We start from the raw sequence: 18,021 nt of genomic DNA, 5'->3' as shown, positions 1-18,021 counted from the left end.
AGCTAGTTTGGTGACCCATGAAATCCTAGAGAACACAAGTTTAAATCAGTAGCTCTGTAGGAATAATGTTCATTCAAAATTTGTATCTCCTACACATACACAGCCAAGGCTGGACAGGGGATCTTATCTTCTGCAAACACAATGGATGTCCAGGTTATGCTGCTGGCAACAGATAGCACTGCCAAAGCAAGACAGCTGAGGTTTCATGTGCAAGATTTTTTTCCTTATTTACTCCTGAAAACGCAAGAAACTCAGATATCAGCACTCCCAAAAGATGCAAATTTCCAAAGCATTTCTGCATCTAAGTGGCATGTTCCACAAGTGTTCACATGGAACCTGGACCTCAACAATAAAAATATGCAGATGTATAAGAAATAAGAGACAAATAAGATAGATACTCTCTGTCCTCCAGAATAGTGAGTTGATTTCTGGAAGTAATTCCTAGAAGAGATAAAAACCAAAACATAAAAAGCAAAAGCTCACCAGAAAGCAAGAGAAGTCCTTTTAAAGATGGATTTAAAGCTGAGAGTGTTCAATTAAAACAAACAAAAACAACAACAAAAACAGACTGATAGAGGTCCTAAGTGATCCTAATTATCCTCTTCTAAACACTCAAAAGAGTGTTTGATAGAACCAAGGGACAAAACACTGAAAGAGAACTCCCTTGCTTTCACTACATAGTTAACTGAGGCTGAGGGGTTCACGGTGTGCACACTGCAATTAAACCTGAGATTATTATACTGAAAATAAATTTTGTTAAAACATCTAATCATATAAAAAATCTTACAGGAGGTTTACAGGCTTTTGTTTAATAAAAGGAGGCAAACTTCACAGTAGAACACTAACTGCTGGTGCAAGAAAGAATTTTTACAACGGAAAATATCCTATAGCAGTCCATTACTCTAATACTGTTTGCTATTACTAAAGACAAAGAAATGGTCTCTGACTGAAAAAATTGCAGTTCCTCTCTTCCTGATTGATGTTCACAATTATAATATCATCCAAAGCATGCTAATGGTATAAAAGTTCTCATAATGAAGAGTACTAATAATATTACCATGTAGTGTGCAATATTTACTGCTTAGTCCTTGTAGCTATGGAGCTGGGCTCATGAAAGGTTGATTCTTTAAACATGTAGGATTTTCAGACACCAGAGCTTCACAAGTGAGATCCCATACTTGTAAAAAGACACTCAATCCTCCCATTGCTTTCACTAAAAAAATCACAAATGTCCCAGCATTTGGACAGTACTTGCCAAGCCTATTAAAATACAAAACATATGAATTCTTTTGTAATCAACAGTTGAGTTTGTTATCTTCAGAGAAAAAAAACAAGTAACAGTGTTTACTGTATTACATAATCCCATTTTTGCACCTGCCTTTGGGTATTTTAATTTTTGTTTCTTAATACTTGACCTTTATATATACCTTTAATACTTGACCTAATACTATGACTCCTTTAAATTTTGGGAACTAGTATGCTTAGGTACCCAAGTTTAGTCATGAAAAGTGCAAGATGACATTTAAATGGTACCATGTTGCTTTTAGAAAAAGTAGCACATGAAAGACCGATCACTGCAAGTTCTAATCTTACTATTAGAAACAGCCATGCTGCTTTTAAATCAAGCATTCTTTTTAAGGCATACTAGTATTTCTATATAGCTTTTGCACTTAAGAAGCATGCAAAATTCTGACTGCATAAACCTGTAATGCTTTAACATACTTAGAATTATATTCTCTCAACATCGGTACAATTCAGAGCAGGAGAAACTCCAGTATGCTGGGTCATGGTACCATACAATTCAAAGTACATTCCCACACAAACCAGGGACATTCTTTCCCTCTGATTAGCTGACTGTCAGTAGATATTTTTTTCTTTATTTTTAAGTACTATTCTAAATAATGAGTTCTGTCACATTTTGGCCAAATGTAGCACATTGTACCAAAACTGAGAGACACTGAGCAAGGAACTGTTACCACAGTCGTAGCTCAACCATATAATTCTTATGCTATAAGAAGTGCTACTGAAACAAACAGTGTCATTTGGAAGCACTCATGAATACAAAGTATTGAATGTGTAACATTACACTATGGCTTAGAACAAGTAGTAAGCCAGCGCTTCCTTAGCACAATAGGAAGTTGCGGATCTGGATTTCCCGCAGCACCTGACATCAGAGATGGCTAGCAGTTCCTAAGAAAACAGTTTTTCCTGGATTAAATTGAGAATGTTAAAGCAATAAATGATGCAAATAACAGTGATTCGAACTCCTGACTCGACACCCCTAGGGTCTATAATGGTACATTGTCTGACTACTTTTTTCTTCACATTTAGCACCAAGGAGAAATATACTACACAAGTCACACCCTTCATTGCCAGCCATAGTTCAAATCTACTTAAATTGCTTCAAGATGATTTAAACAAAGGAAAAAAGTGGCCATAATGACCAACTTTTCTAGTGTGTCTAAAAGCTTAAACAAAAGACATAACATCTATTACACTCTCTGCAGGCAATACCTGTTACTCATGTGAGTAACACACACAGAGGGTATGCCTTGGAGCAGCAAGCATCATAAAAACAAATTTTGTGCTGTAAAACCTCCAAAAGACCTACAAAACTATCAGCTGCTAGCTCTTGCCCCAACATGAAGAGCAAAAGAAATCAGAATTCAAAATCCATCTGCAATGACACCTACTGGAAGGGAAAAGATTGATGACTCAGGCTCACATCTGCCCTTCATACTCGTCAAATACTCTCATTGATCTCACAGCACCACTAGGCTTATGAAAGCATCCTTAGAGTGGAAACACATTTAAGAAATGACACCAGCACATCTCTTCCGCAACATCAGTTTTTAATTTTATTTTTTTTTATGAACTCAGCACCTGATAACATTCCCTGCCTAGTGAACTACTGAGCTGCAGAAGAAGCCTCAACTTCGCAAGAAAGGCTGTTCTTTTAAGATCACCCTAAAAGTTGCGTGAGTTATAGGCAGGCCACTAATTCCCCATGTAATCGTCGCCTTTTTAACACCAGCCAAAGGTCTACCTTGCTGCAGATTAACCTCCTCCGCATCCCGAGTGCCCCGGGGCACACACGCGATTACCGCCTCTCCTCCCGCCGGCCCTTTGACATTCAGGGGCGGCCGGGACCGAGCCGCGACCCCCGGGCTGCCGCGCCGGGCACAGGCGCCCGCGCAAGTTTCGGCACCGCACACCGGCGGCAGCGGGGGGAACACGACCCGACCCGTGAAATCCGACAGCCAAAAGCCATTCCCAGGCAGCTTTTACCCACGGTGATGCCCGGGCGGGGGGGGCGGTGAGGGAGCGCTGACTGTCCTTGATGTATCCCGGTCCTCCCGCCGGGTCCCCGCGGCGCTGATGGGACGCGGGATCGCCGGCGCTGCCCGGGACGATACCGGGGGCAGGAGGCGGCGTGGGGACACCCGCGCCCCGCTCCGGGGCAACGGGAGGAGAGGGCAGGGAACGAGCCCGGTTCTGGGGTCGGGACAGCCGGAGGGGGTTGGGACAGCCGGGCTGTGGGGTCGGGACAGCCAGAGGGGGTCGGGGCCCGCGGCGGGAGGCGGCCCGGCGGTACCTGATGATGTCGTCCTGGTGCCCCAGGTAGAATTTCTGCCGGTGCTCCCGGGGGCTGTAGACCACGCCGACCCCCGCCACGAAGTAGACGATCTCCTTGGCCGCCGTGTAATAGAGGTTGTTGCGGCACTGGTGACCCCGGTAGCCGTAGACCCACTCCAGCCGCAGGTGGCAGCTCGGCGCGCTCCGGTCAGCCATGTCCACCCGCCCCCGCCGGCCGGGTACGGCTCTCCCCAGCCGGAGACCCCGCGGGAAGGGGCGACGGGCCGGCCGCCCCCTCCGCTCGGCTCGGTGTCCGCCGCGCTAATCCCTGCCCGCCGACATGGATGCCCGCCGCCGCCGCGCGTCCGCCGCCGCCTCACAGAGGGCGCCGCCGCCTCACAGAGGGCGCCGCCGCCTCACAGAGGGCGCCGCCGCCCGAGAGCGCCTCGCCGCCCCGCGCCGCCAGACATGGCTGCGCCGAGACACCGCCCGGGACGCGGAGCGAGGGCGCGGCGCCGATCGGGCCCCCCCCGCGCCCCGGCTGCGCCTGCGCCGAGGGCGGCGCCGTCAACGGCCGGGCGGGCCCGCGGGGCTGAGGGGGCGCGGCGGGGACCGACCGCCGGTAGTGGCGGGCGCTGGGCAGGAGGTAACGCGCTTCACCTGCCATGACGCGGGGATTTTTCTAATTTACCTTTTATTTTATTTTACTTTATTTTCTCTTTAAGCGCGGCTGTGTCTTCTCCCCTTCACCCAAGTTTAGGGTTTTTTTGTTTTCACTGCCCGTCCGGGGAACATCCCTGTCCCTTGCCGCCCCGCCGCCGCCGGGCTCTCGGCAAAGCTGGGGCTGGATGAGCCCCAGCCCCTCGTCAGCCGCGAGTGAAAACCACCCCCCGCTCTCGCTGGGCCCAGCGGCAGCTCCGCTTCAACCGAGAAGAAAATGTCAACTGCAATTTTTAATGACGAATATTTAACCCTTTCAGCCCACTGCCTGACTCGTGCGCCACACAAAAGTTACTTCCCCATCTTAATTTCCCCATACACAACTTAGCGTTTTACACGGCGAAGTCACCACTTTCCGACCTCACAGGTGTGGGAGCGACTTCTCTGTGCTGCGTGAGGCAGCAGCGCCGGGGAAAGCCCCCCACCATGTCTAGAGTTTTGGCCGGGAAAACGCGCTCCTTCCCAGCTTTTTCACTCTATAGAGAATCTCGCTGGCTAAATAAATCCTCGGTACATGATTATACAAACAGTTTTGTGCTATAAAGTTGAATACCTCTTCTAAAAGCTCCTGGGTAACTTGTCTGGTCTGACAGTTGAAAATAAACCCAAGTCCTTTTCCTATTACTTTTGACACAGATTTGGCTTTCCAAGTTGTATGTATTTTGTCAGGTTTTATTTTTGAATCTTCAGTCCTTTAACTTCTTTTTCTCTTTTACTGTTCCATTAGCCAGACTGACTTTTCTTCCACAGAATATTTACTTTTAACTAGTAAGTTCACATTGGAGACATTTTTCTGTGCTACTTTATTTTCATTTTAATTAGTGGTAATTTTTCCTCTTAAACCTTTCTTGAATAAATACTTAATAATAAATACTTGGATAATACTATATTAGTCCTATCATTTTTTTAGAAAATTAATTATTTTGTAAAAAACCTTGCACAGCATTTTAGTCAAGTAACTTTGTATTAATATATTTTCACAGTGCAGAACACCGAGAGATGATATTTTTCTCAAGCTCTTACAATAAGGATGTTCATGACACCAGGCTCAGATGCAGCTTCCAGTCCCACACATTTTTTGAAAACAACATGGCACGGAGCAGAAATCTGCAGACAGATTCATGCAGCCTGAAACTTACAGCCGAGGACACTTATCATTCCATGAAAAAATAATTTAAATTTTTTGAATGAAAGAAAAGGACTTTTATCCCTTATCAGGCCAAAAATTCATATATATTAACCAACAGATAAAGCAAATGTTACTTCCCCAAAAATCATAAGCAGTTTTTCACTCTTCTGTTTGCTTCCCAAACACCCAGAGCACCTTGGAACTTGGGTAGAAACCACAGTTTCTTAGGAGTTCCCAAGATGGGAGAGTAGCCACGGAAACAGACTGGAAAATTCCCAGCTAGCTTCTGTTAGAAGTGCAAAATGTATTATTCTTTCTAATTGGATGTTAACTTTGCATGGCTGTTCTGTGTTGCTATCCCATGGGAACGGTAGTTACAGAAAAAGTCTATAATGATGCTTAATCTCATTCTGGAAATTGGATTGATTATCAGCAGAATTAGGCATCTGATATATTTGACTGCTGCTGCTGTAAAAGCTTATTTGAAAGTGGGAGTATTTTTGTGGTATGAATTGAGAATTTATTCATTTTCTGCTTACTGCATATATAATGTATATTTAAATATGAATATACAAAAACATAATTGTAGTCTTTACTTGCTTCTATTCTCTATAAATACATACTTTTCTTAGGTTATTACTTAAAGTGAAATTCTGGATCTCCCGAGATCAATACTAATGTGTGGTATTAACTTCAATGGAGCTAAAACATTAGTCTTGTCATCTTACTCAAAATTTAGGAATTAGAACAACAGAGTGTTTGATTAGTAAAAGTGAATAGGCCGATGTGCAAGGAGAAGTTTACACACTTGGCATCTATTTTGGACAGGAATAGGAAGCAGTGTAGTATCCCAACCTCTTCCTCTATCCTTGCTCTGCCTAGCGTTCCCACTCGGCTCTGACACGTCACTCCTTTGGCTCTCCCAGCCCGTTTGCCTCGGCGCAGCATCACTCACAGCGGGCGGTCATCGCCTCGGGAGCCACTGGACCTCATGATATCCCTCCCTCAGTGTGGCACTCGTGTATACGTTGCGTATGTACACCGGAACTCAGACAACAGTCCCCCTCCATTCTTTTTCTCGGCAGATGCACAAACTAAACACGGCCAGTCCTTTACAAGCTGTGTTCAGAGGCAATGAATATCCTCTGGAGCCTCCCCCTCTTACCGCAACTCGGGACGGCCGGGAAGGGTACGGCGCTGTCCAAGGTGCTGATCGCGCCAGGAAGGACACACGCGGCCGGACGGTGTTCGCAGGGAAAGGAAATTTCACGGATTTCAGAGAATATTCTGAGTTGTAATCTTCTGAGTTTTGATCTTGGACAAAGATTATCGAGTCCAACTCTTACATGAATGGCCCATACAGGGATCGAACTCAGGACCTTGGTGTTATTAACACCATGCTCCAACCAACTGAGCTAATCCGAGGGTCAGGAATGCCTCTCTGATACTACAGTTATTGCAGGGAAAAAATGACCTTTTGCACAAATAAGACATTTTATGTTCTTCCAGTGGGGTATTTTACAAGTGAAACATGGTGTTTGGCTGTTTTGCCTCAGCTGCCTATGGTGGGGTTCATATCTTTCCTATTAAGTCAGATACATCACTGCAAGTTGTGTTTCATTAGTATACAGTGACACAGGTACATCACCTCTCTAAACATAATCAGATAAGTGGCATTTTAATGTTTCACAACTTATATATAAGAATATGTACTTACAAAAATATGTGCTTAGTATATTGCAGATATATTTACAATGTATCTCATGTTCTGCTAAATGGAACAAGGCTTAGAGAAGTGATTTCTTAAACAAATGCTCTTGAACAGCTAATTCCAGAGCACACAAGATGAGGGATTATTCTCTGTTAAGTCCTAAGTAATGCAGAGTAGCTGGTTCAAGTAGTAATTATATAATATGAAAGAGATGAACAACAGTGACAACATTAATTTCAACATCCTTGGGGATTAAAAGGTCTCAATCTATTACGGGAACACAATGTCTGAAAATAATACTTTGCAAAACTAAGAAACCTACTTAAGAGAGAAAGTAATAAGAATTGCCTGCTACTATTTAACAGCACTGAGTCAAATTCTTAAGATCACAAAGCCCTGTTTACTACTGGATAAAAACAAAAAGTCAAGGAAAAAAGATAGCATCGCAAGCTGAAACACTAGTTGGGTTGATTCCCCTTCAGAAAATGGAAAGTTTAATGAGGTATTTTATACCATATCAGCAACACATAAGATGTAAATTATTAAAAAAATTTTAAAGGACTAAGATGTTTTATTGAATAACAGTAGAGATTTATTTTTTTTAAGTAACATTAGAAATAAGAAGCCTTGGCATAATCAGTACGTCTACTGCATTGTCAAGAAGCAAAGGAATGAATTAAGGTTGAGAAAACGGCACAGAAAAAATTATGGTTTCTTCACATCTCAACATTGAGGAGTCTGGGAAATACAAGATGGAAGCCTGTACTGGGTATGGTCACAGAAGGAGATAGCTTCATCTGCTGGAAAATGATGAGCAAAAGAGCAATATGCCATGAGTACATTATACTGTAGTTCCAAAAATTCTGATGGTTTCCAAATACTGTAGCTGACATGATCTGAAGAGAAAAATGCAGTTTTTAAATGATGTCCTATGTCAAAGCATAATCCAATTCTGTAACTTTTTAAAATGCAAATTCTATTATAAACTTGCAACTCCATATGTTTTCTTTTGGTACTGATTGATAAACTATATATAATATACATTAAAATAAAACAATGTATATACAATTAAAAATCACATGTTATTTTTTCCTGTTTCTACGAGTTTAATTGCACCTTATTAATTACACAAATTGTATTAATTTGGTAAACATTCATGAGGGGCATTAGAAGAAGCAGACAACTTATTTAAAAGACAACGAACAAACACAATACAGACAGCAACTAAGGCTGTAATACATTTATTCACGGAAATTTAGAAATGTCCTCAGATAATGGTTTCTTTATTTAAGTCTAGTAAAAGGATGGATAAGATACAAACATTATTGAAATTAAATTCACCCATCATTAGTATAGAAAGCAACAACTTCTGTACGTTTAGAAGTGTACATCAGAAAAAGTATCTGCTGAAACTGCAGAGGGAACACAAATACTGAAACCTGTATACTGCCCTCTTAGCTGTAATGTTTTTACCACAAGATCTTGTTTTAGGGTCTTTTCTGCAACCCAGAGTTCAAATCCCCTCTTTTGATAGTGAAAGAAGGGTTTCTATTATGATTTCAATGGCAAAAGTCTCAGCCTAAGAATTTCCATCACCGTACATACTTTTTCCAAAATAAATGCAAAAGAACTTCTACATTTAGTTCCATTTGAAGTTGCTATAATAAAATAATGTTTCATTTTAGTCTCAGAAGTTAGCCACTAACAACTGTATTCTTTCTTAAAATGTCTGTCATGAGCTTTGGCCCTAAAATCTGTGATAACACATGGGAACAGACCACTAAAAAAATTTTTTTTTTAGTCTACAAACAATGAAAAAACTAATGTGTTTCAGACTGCCAACAAGCTGACACCAGAATGTATTCTGATACATTTCAGTTTCTTTCATCAATGACATTGTGTTTACACAACATCACTCTAATCAACACACACATACTTGGATCTAAACAGCTTTTTTCAGTATGCATTTTTGGTACAATTATATGTTACTGAAGTTATTCATCAGGTGATTTGAAGAACTTGTATCAAGCACCGGCATTTGATATAACATGAGACAACCCAAACAGGCTTAAATGAAGGATATAAAGGGAGGGTGATTAAATTCCAAGGCATTTTCTATCAATAGACTTATGATAAAAATCTGATTCTGAACTCTCAAAATCTGTTGATTTAAATTGTTGACTGATGACTAAATATAGAATGCAGTTTATTTTAAATTCTACATATGTGACAGCTATCTCAGGCTCCATATTATTATATGATCAAAACCAATGTGAAGAAACACCTTGTTTGCACTCAGTGGTAACTTCTCTACCTGTTTTCAAATCCTTCTTTAAAACTAGAATAGTGTAGGATGATCAGCCCCAAAGCATGTTCTTAATTTTTTTTTTTTTAATAAATCAAAATTTCAGCTGGCTGATGCTAATTATTAGATTAAAAATTGTCAGGTCAAGATGACATTTTTTTACACAGTAGTTGACAAGGTTTTCGAAATACAATGCACAGTACTGCCTTTGCAAAAGCTCTCAAAAAGCTTAGCTGTCAAAAGGAATCATGAGACAACTTAGCATAAGTCACTACTTAGAATCCACATAAAGTAATGCAGGCTTATAAAATATGACATAGTTTACCAGTGATAATATAAATTTTCAGAAGAACTGAAGGAAATAAAACAGTTAAACATTTTTTAAAAAGTAACACCATTAACTCTCATACTCTCAAACTTAAAAATAGCATAATACTATTAATGCAGCAGTGGAATGCAAACCTTAAAGAAAGAATGCAAACCTTAGATTTGACTAAGCACTGGAACAGATCGGTTAAGGGCTAGAACAGAGGCATACTACACTTCAGTCAGTCTGTCAACTGAAGTGAAGTAAGCCTGCTTTTAGTACAGCAAATAGCTCTTTTTAAGTGCTTCCAATTGCAAAAGACTATGGGCCAGAGACTGTGACATAACCTTCTAGTGTAACCCACCGTGCACAAGCCTTTATAAAACAGCCCATCCTCGTAGTAGGAAAATAGATCTTTTCTCCACATTTTTGCTCTAAAAATGATAAACCTATAATAAAACTGACTACGACTCCTAAAAGAAAGAAAGTAGATTTGTAGGGCACCTACATAAATTTTTTTGTGGGAACTAACAGGTGTATAACAAATGATGATGACAGAATGGCTTTGTAATTAATACACTAGACTGAATACTGGGACATCTGTATTCTCTCTCGACTGCATCCATATATATATGGGTATATATGTATATATATAAGCAAACCCATTTACATCAAGCTTTTCAGATATGAGTGCTAACTTGGTACTATTACCAGGATTCCTACTTTGATATTTAGGATCCACTGTAAATGAGTGTGCTAGTCTAGCTGCTCTAAACTTGAAAAGAAAGAAAAATAGTCAAGCCTAAGTTTTTTAAGCTCAACATCCAGTCATCAGTGGATCCTTTGCAATTTTTTGCAATCTATCTTTATATGAAAATAACACACTAGCCTTTTTCATAGGCCACTGTTTGTTTTTTTTATAGCTGCATTGATTTCTTCTAGTGTTATGAACACCAATCTATATTCAGCACAGCACACAGACATCTGCATCAAACAAGAAATAGTGCCTCATATGAAAGACTAAAGATAAAAAGGAAGGTAACAGTCTCACTTGAAAAACATCCCATTCATCCTGTACACTGAAGGAGGTGTGGGTCTGATTACAAAGGTTGAGTTCAGTTCGTGTGTAAATAACACAGGACAGGCATAAAGTCGTATGAAGAAAGGTTGATGTCTTGAGACCCGAACAGTATTGCCACCTAATTTCTGTTATCAACTGCTGGATGATCACTTTTTAGCTAGACCATGGTAACCCTTATTAGGATATCACGTATGATCAGAAAGAAACAGCAGTATCCTTATTTATGATAGCAAGAGTTGGTATTGATGCATATCATTGTCTTGGCTAGTCACAGAATGAAACCTGGAGCTGTTACTATGAATTACTTTCCAGATGCTGAATCTGAGCCTCAGCACAAAACTCTACTCTTAATGCAATTTCATTTGCATGACCTCTCCTAATTTTCTACAGTCAGTAAGAAAGGGTTCTACAAGCAACTATGTAAAGTCAGCTTCAGATGTCAGGGTCCTCACTGAAAATAGCACATAAAGAGGGATCTTCCTCTTCATGCTGTTCTGCCACAGCTATGTGGCCCTCTCTTGGCATGGCCTGATCTGTAGTCCTGTTTGAGTTCATTCAAAGCACACAAAACAAAACTCACCCCATGCTCTGTTGCTGTCAATTCTCCTAACATCAAAGCCACCTGAATCATTAAAACAAACCCTTTTTCCATGTCAGCTTTCATGATGCCAGCTCTTGTTCAAAGGTGAGACAGACTTCTCTAGCTGAGGCAATCTGCAGGTAGATGTGTGATAACAATATTCTTTTTCAAGTCCTTGTTAATTGTATTCAGCTGCAAATGGCATCTTTTTCCTGTAATCTTACATCTTGGGAGAGATGAGCAACAGAGGTAGCAACCTTCATTTCAGTGACTTAGCTACTAAGGGATATGTTTATCCACACAGCTGTCTAAGGAATTTTAAAATACCAGCAGAATTTTGGGAACTATTTTTAGGTTCTATTTCTGGTTTTGTCATAAGAATGTGAGTTCATGATGAGAGATAAGGCCTCACAATTACCCTAGAATTTCTAGTTCAAGAAACAAGTATAATTTCTTGGTGCACAAAAGACTCCCATGGGAGACTTACAGAGAAAGGCAAAGTCAACCTATAGTAACTATGTTTTTAAAATTAAAAGGGTATTAGGTGTCAGTGGGTTCTGTTTATGTATCTCATACTCAGAGTTTAAATATTAAGAGACTGACACATAAGAGTCATAAGAACATTTGGAAAATGTAAAGCATTTTAGGCACACCAATAGTTTATCCGGCAGGATGGTAAAAATGAGGAAAATATTAAATACGTCTATCCACTCAGAGCCAGTATTCAGTATCAGTTTAAAGCACCCTTGTCAGCAAGAAAAAAACCTGTATTAAAATAAAAGGTGAAAATGAGAAAGATACTTAAATCTCTAAGCAACAAGTAATTGAACGATTAATTGAAAAATTACTAAAATCAAGTACACAGTTTTAGTTGTCACAAAACCTATGTTTTTTAAAAAGCAATTATGCAAACCCGTGTGTTTTATGAAAAAAAAGATAAATAATGATGGATTTATTCTATTCAGTAGAGTGCCCTGATATTTTCATTTAGAAATAGTTATAATAAGAGTTCTTACTGTTGCCTGTCTCAGGGACATCTAATTTTCAAATTAAAAATAAACCACAGACAGAAAAGGAACTGACCCTTCCTTCTGACTTTGAATTTTCTGTTCTCGGTTCAAATGAATAAAGGCAAGGTTCAAATTACCCATGAGACAGTGATACCATCACAGTGCTCCAGCTGTAAATAAAGCAGCACCACTGAATTTCCTGTCTTTTCACAAAAAATGAGAATAGTCTCTCAAAACATATTAGTTAAGGTCAGGAAATACAATGAGAATACCTCTAATAAAATGAATGTGAATAGCTATACAAGACAAGCAGAGGACTTTTCTTTAATAAACCCTGGTGATTTCCATAGTTATATCACATACCTGTCATTGTCCCAACGTAGCATTGACACAACAAACACAGAGGCATTCATTATAGTTGGAGAACATTTCAGTACATTTGAGAATATTAAGGTTCGTGAAGGGACTGGAGCACAAGCCCTATGAGGAGCAGCTGAGGGAGCTGGGGTTGCTTACATTGGAGAAAAGGAGACTCAGGGGAGACCTCATCACTCTCTACAGCTGCCTGAAAGGAGGTTGTAGAGAGACGGGAGTTGGTTTCTTCTCCCAGGTAACCAGCAATAGGACAAGAGGGCATGTGCCAGGGGAGGTTTAGGTCAGACATTGAGAAAAAATTCTTTACAGAGAGAGTGATCAGACATTGGAATGGGTTGCCCAGGGAGGTGGTGGATTCACCATCCCTGAAGGTATTTAAGAAGAGACTGGATGTGGCACTTAGTGCTGTGGTCTAGTTGACAAGGTGGTGTTGGGTCATGGGTGGGACTCCATGATCTCAGAGGTCTTTTCCAACCTAATCGATTTTGTGATTCTGTGACTATGATCAAATTAAAGGTTTTTACCTAAAGTAATGGAAAAGACTAACCACTAGACTACAAAATTTTCAGAAAAAAAACCCACAGACAAGCCTATATTGCACTAAATCCAAGCAACTTCCACCTTTCATAATATCACACAATCAAACACTACTTGAAACATTTCACATGGTGAAACATTTTCTACCTAGACAATCTCTCCCAGGATGTTGTTATTACTAAATTATGATTTTTTTTAATCATCGTTAAACAGAAAAATCATAGTTTGTTCTTCTCCAACAAATCAAGAATATCAGAGGTCTAATTCCCCAAATTTATTTTGTCCAACTTTTCACAGAATGAATTTTCCTCATTTTGAGAGAGTGGGTGAAAGAAGAAGATATCTCTAGCAAGCTACTCAAACAGTGCCTTAGACCTGAGCTATGGGAAAGAAACATAGCACATTCAAAATTATTCTTTTTCCACACTCTACACAAAAATATGCCAGAAGCGATAATTCCTGAAGTATAACACTGAGATTTAAGCACTACTAATGTTACTGAAATTAATCACTGATTTCCCATAAGTCACTGAATAGCTACTTTGTGATAGATAACACTTCCAGCCCTCAAAGGGGGTGTCAGATATATGCTTGAATAAATGACATAATGAAGGAAATGCTCCAGAGCTGAAGACCACTCCCTAATACCTTGCAGACATTAATGCCAGAATATGGAAGATATTGTCTTCTTACGTTTGTGGGGAAGGACCAACATGTTCAGTCTCCCAAGCTTGACTGTGCATCCCCAGCAACAGCAACTGTCATCCATTTGAGTGTAACTGAGAGTTATTTCATGCACCACAGCCTGTGTGAGAAAACTCCTGAGAAAACAAACAGGCTCTCCAGGCTTCTGTCAGCCCAGTGACAAATAGAATTCAATGTCAGAGTAATTTTATTTACAGGCCAGTTGTGTAGTGTGGCCACATAGAGGGGACAGAAGACACTCATTGGTTGCCCAGTTGGTTGAATTCTTTCCCAGTCTAGCACATACAGCTTAAGTGTCTATGGCTCACCAGTGGATCACTTCATGCATAGAAAGGCATATGTACAAAGGACCAGCAAACAGAGTTGCATCTACCCTGAGAGCAAAAAGTTCTGATGTAGAAAATTTTCCAGAGTCAAATTTCCACTGACTCTTGGATCAGACTTATCCAATCCAACTACCAGATAGAGAATGGCTTTAGAAAAATGGGGCATGTGGTACACCACACACCTGTGCACAAGACAGGAATTTGCCTTTACAGGAAATGGGAGTAGCGAGTTCCTTTTCCACATTCTCACAAATTAGTAGTGGCAACTGTCCAAGGTTGGTGGCAGCAGCAGGTTATTGTGTTCTAGGCTAGCACCTGATCTGCTTTGTTACTGACCTTCTCTACTTGCTCTTTTATATACACTTCATCTCTACAAAAAGGCACTTCCTGGACTTTTTCCTTTTACTGTTAGCATCAGTCAAACGTACACAGTACACTTTTCTGGGAAGGCCACATCACCAGAGTAAACACAGCAGCACTGAACCAGGCATACATGTGTAAAAGGAATACTGCTCACGTGACTCCAAAGAAACTAAAAAGAGCAGTGGTCTTTAAAGGCCAGGAGGTCAGCAGCAGATCTTAAAAGAAACAGAGCAACAAAATAACCCGGTGCATTGTATTTGCATGGCAAGCAAATACAGGGGTGGTTTCTGTGAAAAGCTGCTATAAGCTTCCTCCATGTCTGACAGAGCCAATGTCAGCTGGCTCCAGGACAGACTCACCACTGGCCAAGGCCAAGCTAATCAGAGATGGTAGTAACACCTCTGTGATAACATATTTAAGAAGTAAAAAATACCCAAAAACCCCCAAGGTATTGTGCAGAAGTAAATGCATCACTCCTGAGTCTGGAGTGAGAATATGTGAGAGAAACAACTCTGCAGTGTAGAAGGAGCGTGAGGAAGTGCTGCAGGTGCCAGAGCAGAGATTCCCCTGCAGCCTGAGGTGCAGACCATGGTGAGGCAGCTGTGCCACTGCATGGAGGTCCATGAGGGAGCAGCCATTGGAGGGCTTCGTGCCAGAGAAAGTGGCTGTGCTCAAAGGAGGCTGTGACCCCATGGGAAACCCAAGCAGGCTCCTGGCAGGACCTGTGGCCCCATGGAGAGAGGAGCTCACGCTGGAGCAGGTTTGCTGGTAGGGCTTGTGACCCTGTGGGGGACCCACAATGGAGCAGCCTGTTCCTGCAGGACTGCATCCCACGGAAAGGCCCTGTGTATAATTCCTGTTTGTTTGGCTTTCATACTGGAGGTGGACTGCCATACAGGGGTCTACAAAGCACACAAAGAAAGATGCAGTACCTTTGTGTGTCATATTACGGGATTTTAGTAAGTTAGAGAAGGGGAATGTGGCCATGTAGAGAGATTATTATTTGAAGGAAGTACTAGACTGGTTAAAAGGTTCAAATTTGGGGATTTGGCTAATCAATATAAATGAGAGTCCCCTATTAGAAAGCTCAGAACGTTACCTTACAAAGGAAGTTAAAGGCAGCATTATCAGTGGAAGAGACTTTAAAGATAATATACATGTGATGATCTCCATGCCAATACCAGAGACAATACTTTCTGGCTTCATACATCATGTAGAAACTAAAAACCTCCTTCTGCTATCTGTAACCAAACAGAGAGCAAAAACCCCTTGCGTGTTACAGCTCGGAAAGAAGGAAAATTGATTTTCTTGTCATGTGCAACAACGCAAAAGCTCCTCTTTGTAAAAAAGCTTAAGATGTATCTTGAACTAATTGCTATCATAGGACAACATTTCTTGAGCTTGATCACTAAGTGCAATGAATACATCTTCCAACAGCATGACAAATAAAAATTGCTGCAGGACCATCTTCCCCTTTCTTTTGCTGATAAGCCATATGGCAGTATATACCCACCTAACTTTGGAAGACCATGACCTTTCCTGTTGTAGATAGAATATTGGTTCTATAAAAATGTGGCTGAAGTCTAGTAATATGTGTATTACTGATAAAATACACAGCAATTCTTTAAGTTGAAAAGCATTCATTTTAGACCTCTCCTCTCAAAAGAGCTATTTGAAATGCTTACTGGTTTTCTTGCTTTTGGAGGAATCTTCCCATGACCGGTGACCAAATACTGGCAGCCTATGACTCACAATTTATTCTCATTGGTTTCCAGCCACACAGCCTCATCTCATATTTTTTCTTCTGAAAAGTCAACAGAGGAACATCAAGTTTATCCCCCACCTAAAGCATATAGCTTTATACCTCTTTCTGGGTCTCTCACTGCTTTGTGATAGAAAGCCAAAGCCACCTTGAAGATTCAGTCCTTTGTCTAGGAATCATAAAATTCTTTGTCAAGCCAAACACTCTCAGGTGAACCAGAGCATGGAGTAGTCAACCATGACTAATTCACTACTCGGTCACCTGAAGGCTCCTAGGTTGACAGAGTACTTAGGAACCTTCATCCACAATCATGGCTTCATTGTATTTAATTTTGATTCATTATCTCAACATGGAAATCATTAAAAACTGTTATAATCAAATATTCTCAGCATCCTTAGACATTTAATTTACTTTGTAGTTTGGAGGTAGTCATTAAGATATTAAAGCTTAAAACAGGTGTTTACAAAGAAAAAAATACATGCAGCACATGAGGTTTTTAAGATGGCAGTGCTGGAATCAATAAAATTTAGGGGGTATTGGTCTCCTCTTTTTTCCTGTGCATATAAACAGTGTGTTTAACTGATGTGGTGACTTGCTCACAAAAGAAAATTGCCTTTTAAAAGCAGCAAATATAAAACATTCTGGCATTATTTGTCTCCAGTAAACTAACAGCATTTTGGCATTTTAATTGAACAACTTTGGAAGTAATGCACTGATCTCAAAATGTGTCTTACAAACTGAAAGTGCCATTCACATTATGTTCCATAAAAAAGTAGCAGCCCAGACATGCTTGATAGTTACCCAACACGGTAACAGTAAGCATCAGATCATCTCATAGACATACATAAGTGTGTAGGAACTTCAAGTTAATACTTTCAATAAATCTGGGGTTTTTAAACAATGTTCACAATTTCTCTGAAGAGCACATCCTGCTAATCGTTCTAACTCTGACCATAAAACACATAAAGCAGAGAAGGGACATAAACTATGGTACTACTTCCTTTTCATCCTTCTTAAGTGGGGATGGCATGGGTCTCAAAAAATACTTCACTCAGATCACTTTTTCCCATTATGGTGCGATGCCAGGTGCCCAAAGCCACACTATCACTCCCATCTCAGCTGGGCAGGGGACAGAAAGTATAACAAAAGGCTCATGGGTTGATACAAGGACAGGGAGAGATCACTCACCGACTACTGTCACAGGCAAAATGGACTCAACTTGGGGAAGTTAGTTTATTTTATTAACAATCAAATCAGAGTAAGGGTGATGAGACATAAAAACCAAATCTTAAAACACCTTCCTCCCACCCTTACCTTCTTCCTGGGCTCAACTTCACTCCCAATTTTCTCTACCTCCTCCCCTCCAGCAATGCAAGGGAACGGGGAAAGGCATTTGTGGTCAGTTCATCACACATTGTCACTGCTTCTCCTTCCTTCTCAGGGAGATGAGTGCTTACCCTGCTCCAACGTGGAGTCCCTCCCACAGAACACTGTCCTCCATGAACTTCTCCAGCGTGAGTTCTTCCCAAGGGCT

The 18,021-nt window shown here is 40.7% G+C and overlaps 2 protein-coding genes across 5 annotated transcripts in view; one reads left to right on the top strand and one right to left on the bottom strand.

The window, feature by feature from the left end:
* The window catches only part of EML5 (EMAP like 5), a 112,868-nt gene extending 108,903 nt beyond the window's left edge, over positions 1-3,965 (bottom strand). For all 4 annotated transcript variants that reach the window (XM_027637921.1, XM_027637922.1, XM_027637923.1 and 1 more), the window contains exon 1: positions 3,596-3,965. In XM_027637921.1, the coding sequence (XP_027493722.1) occupies positions 3,596-3,792 (197 nt within the window). In that variant the 5' untranslated portion in view covers positions 3,793-3,965. The remainder of the gene's footprint in view (positions 1-3,595) is intronic.
* A 7,252-nt stretch (positions 3,966-11,217) lies between these two features.
* TTC8 (tetratricopeptide repeat domain 8) overlaps positions 11,218-18,021 on the top strand; it is a 47,621-nt gene continuing 40,817 nt past the window's right edge. The window contains exon 1 of the mRNA XM_027637998.1: positions 11,218-11,222. The gene's annotated coding sequence lies outside the window, so the exon portion shown is untranslated. The remainder of the gene's footprint in view (positions 11,223-18,021) is intronic.

This window comes from Corapipo altera, unplaced genomic scaffold (assembly GCF_003945725.1).
Source record: "Corapipo altera isolate COAL_440 unplaced genomic scaffold, ASM394572v1 23, whole genome shotgun sequence".
Lineage (NCBI taxonomy): Eukaryota > Metazoa > Chordata > Aves > Passeriformes > Pipridae > Corapipo > Corapipo altera.
This window is presented reverse-complemented; position numbering and strand designations above follow the sequence as displayed.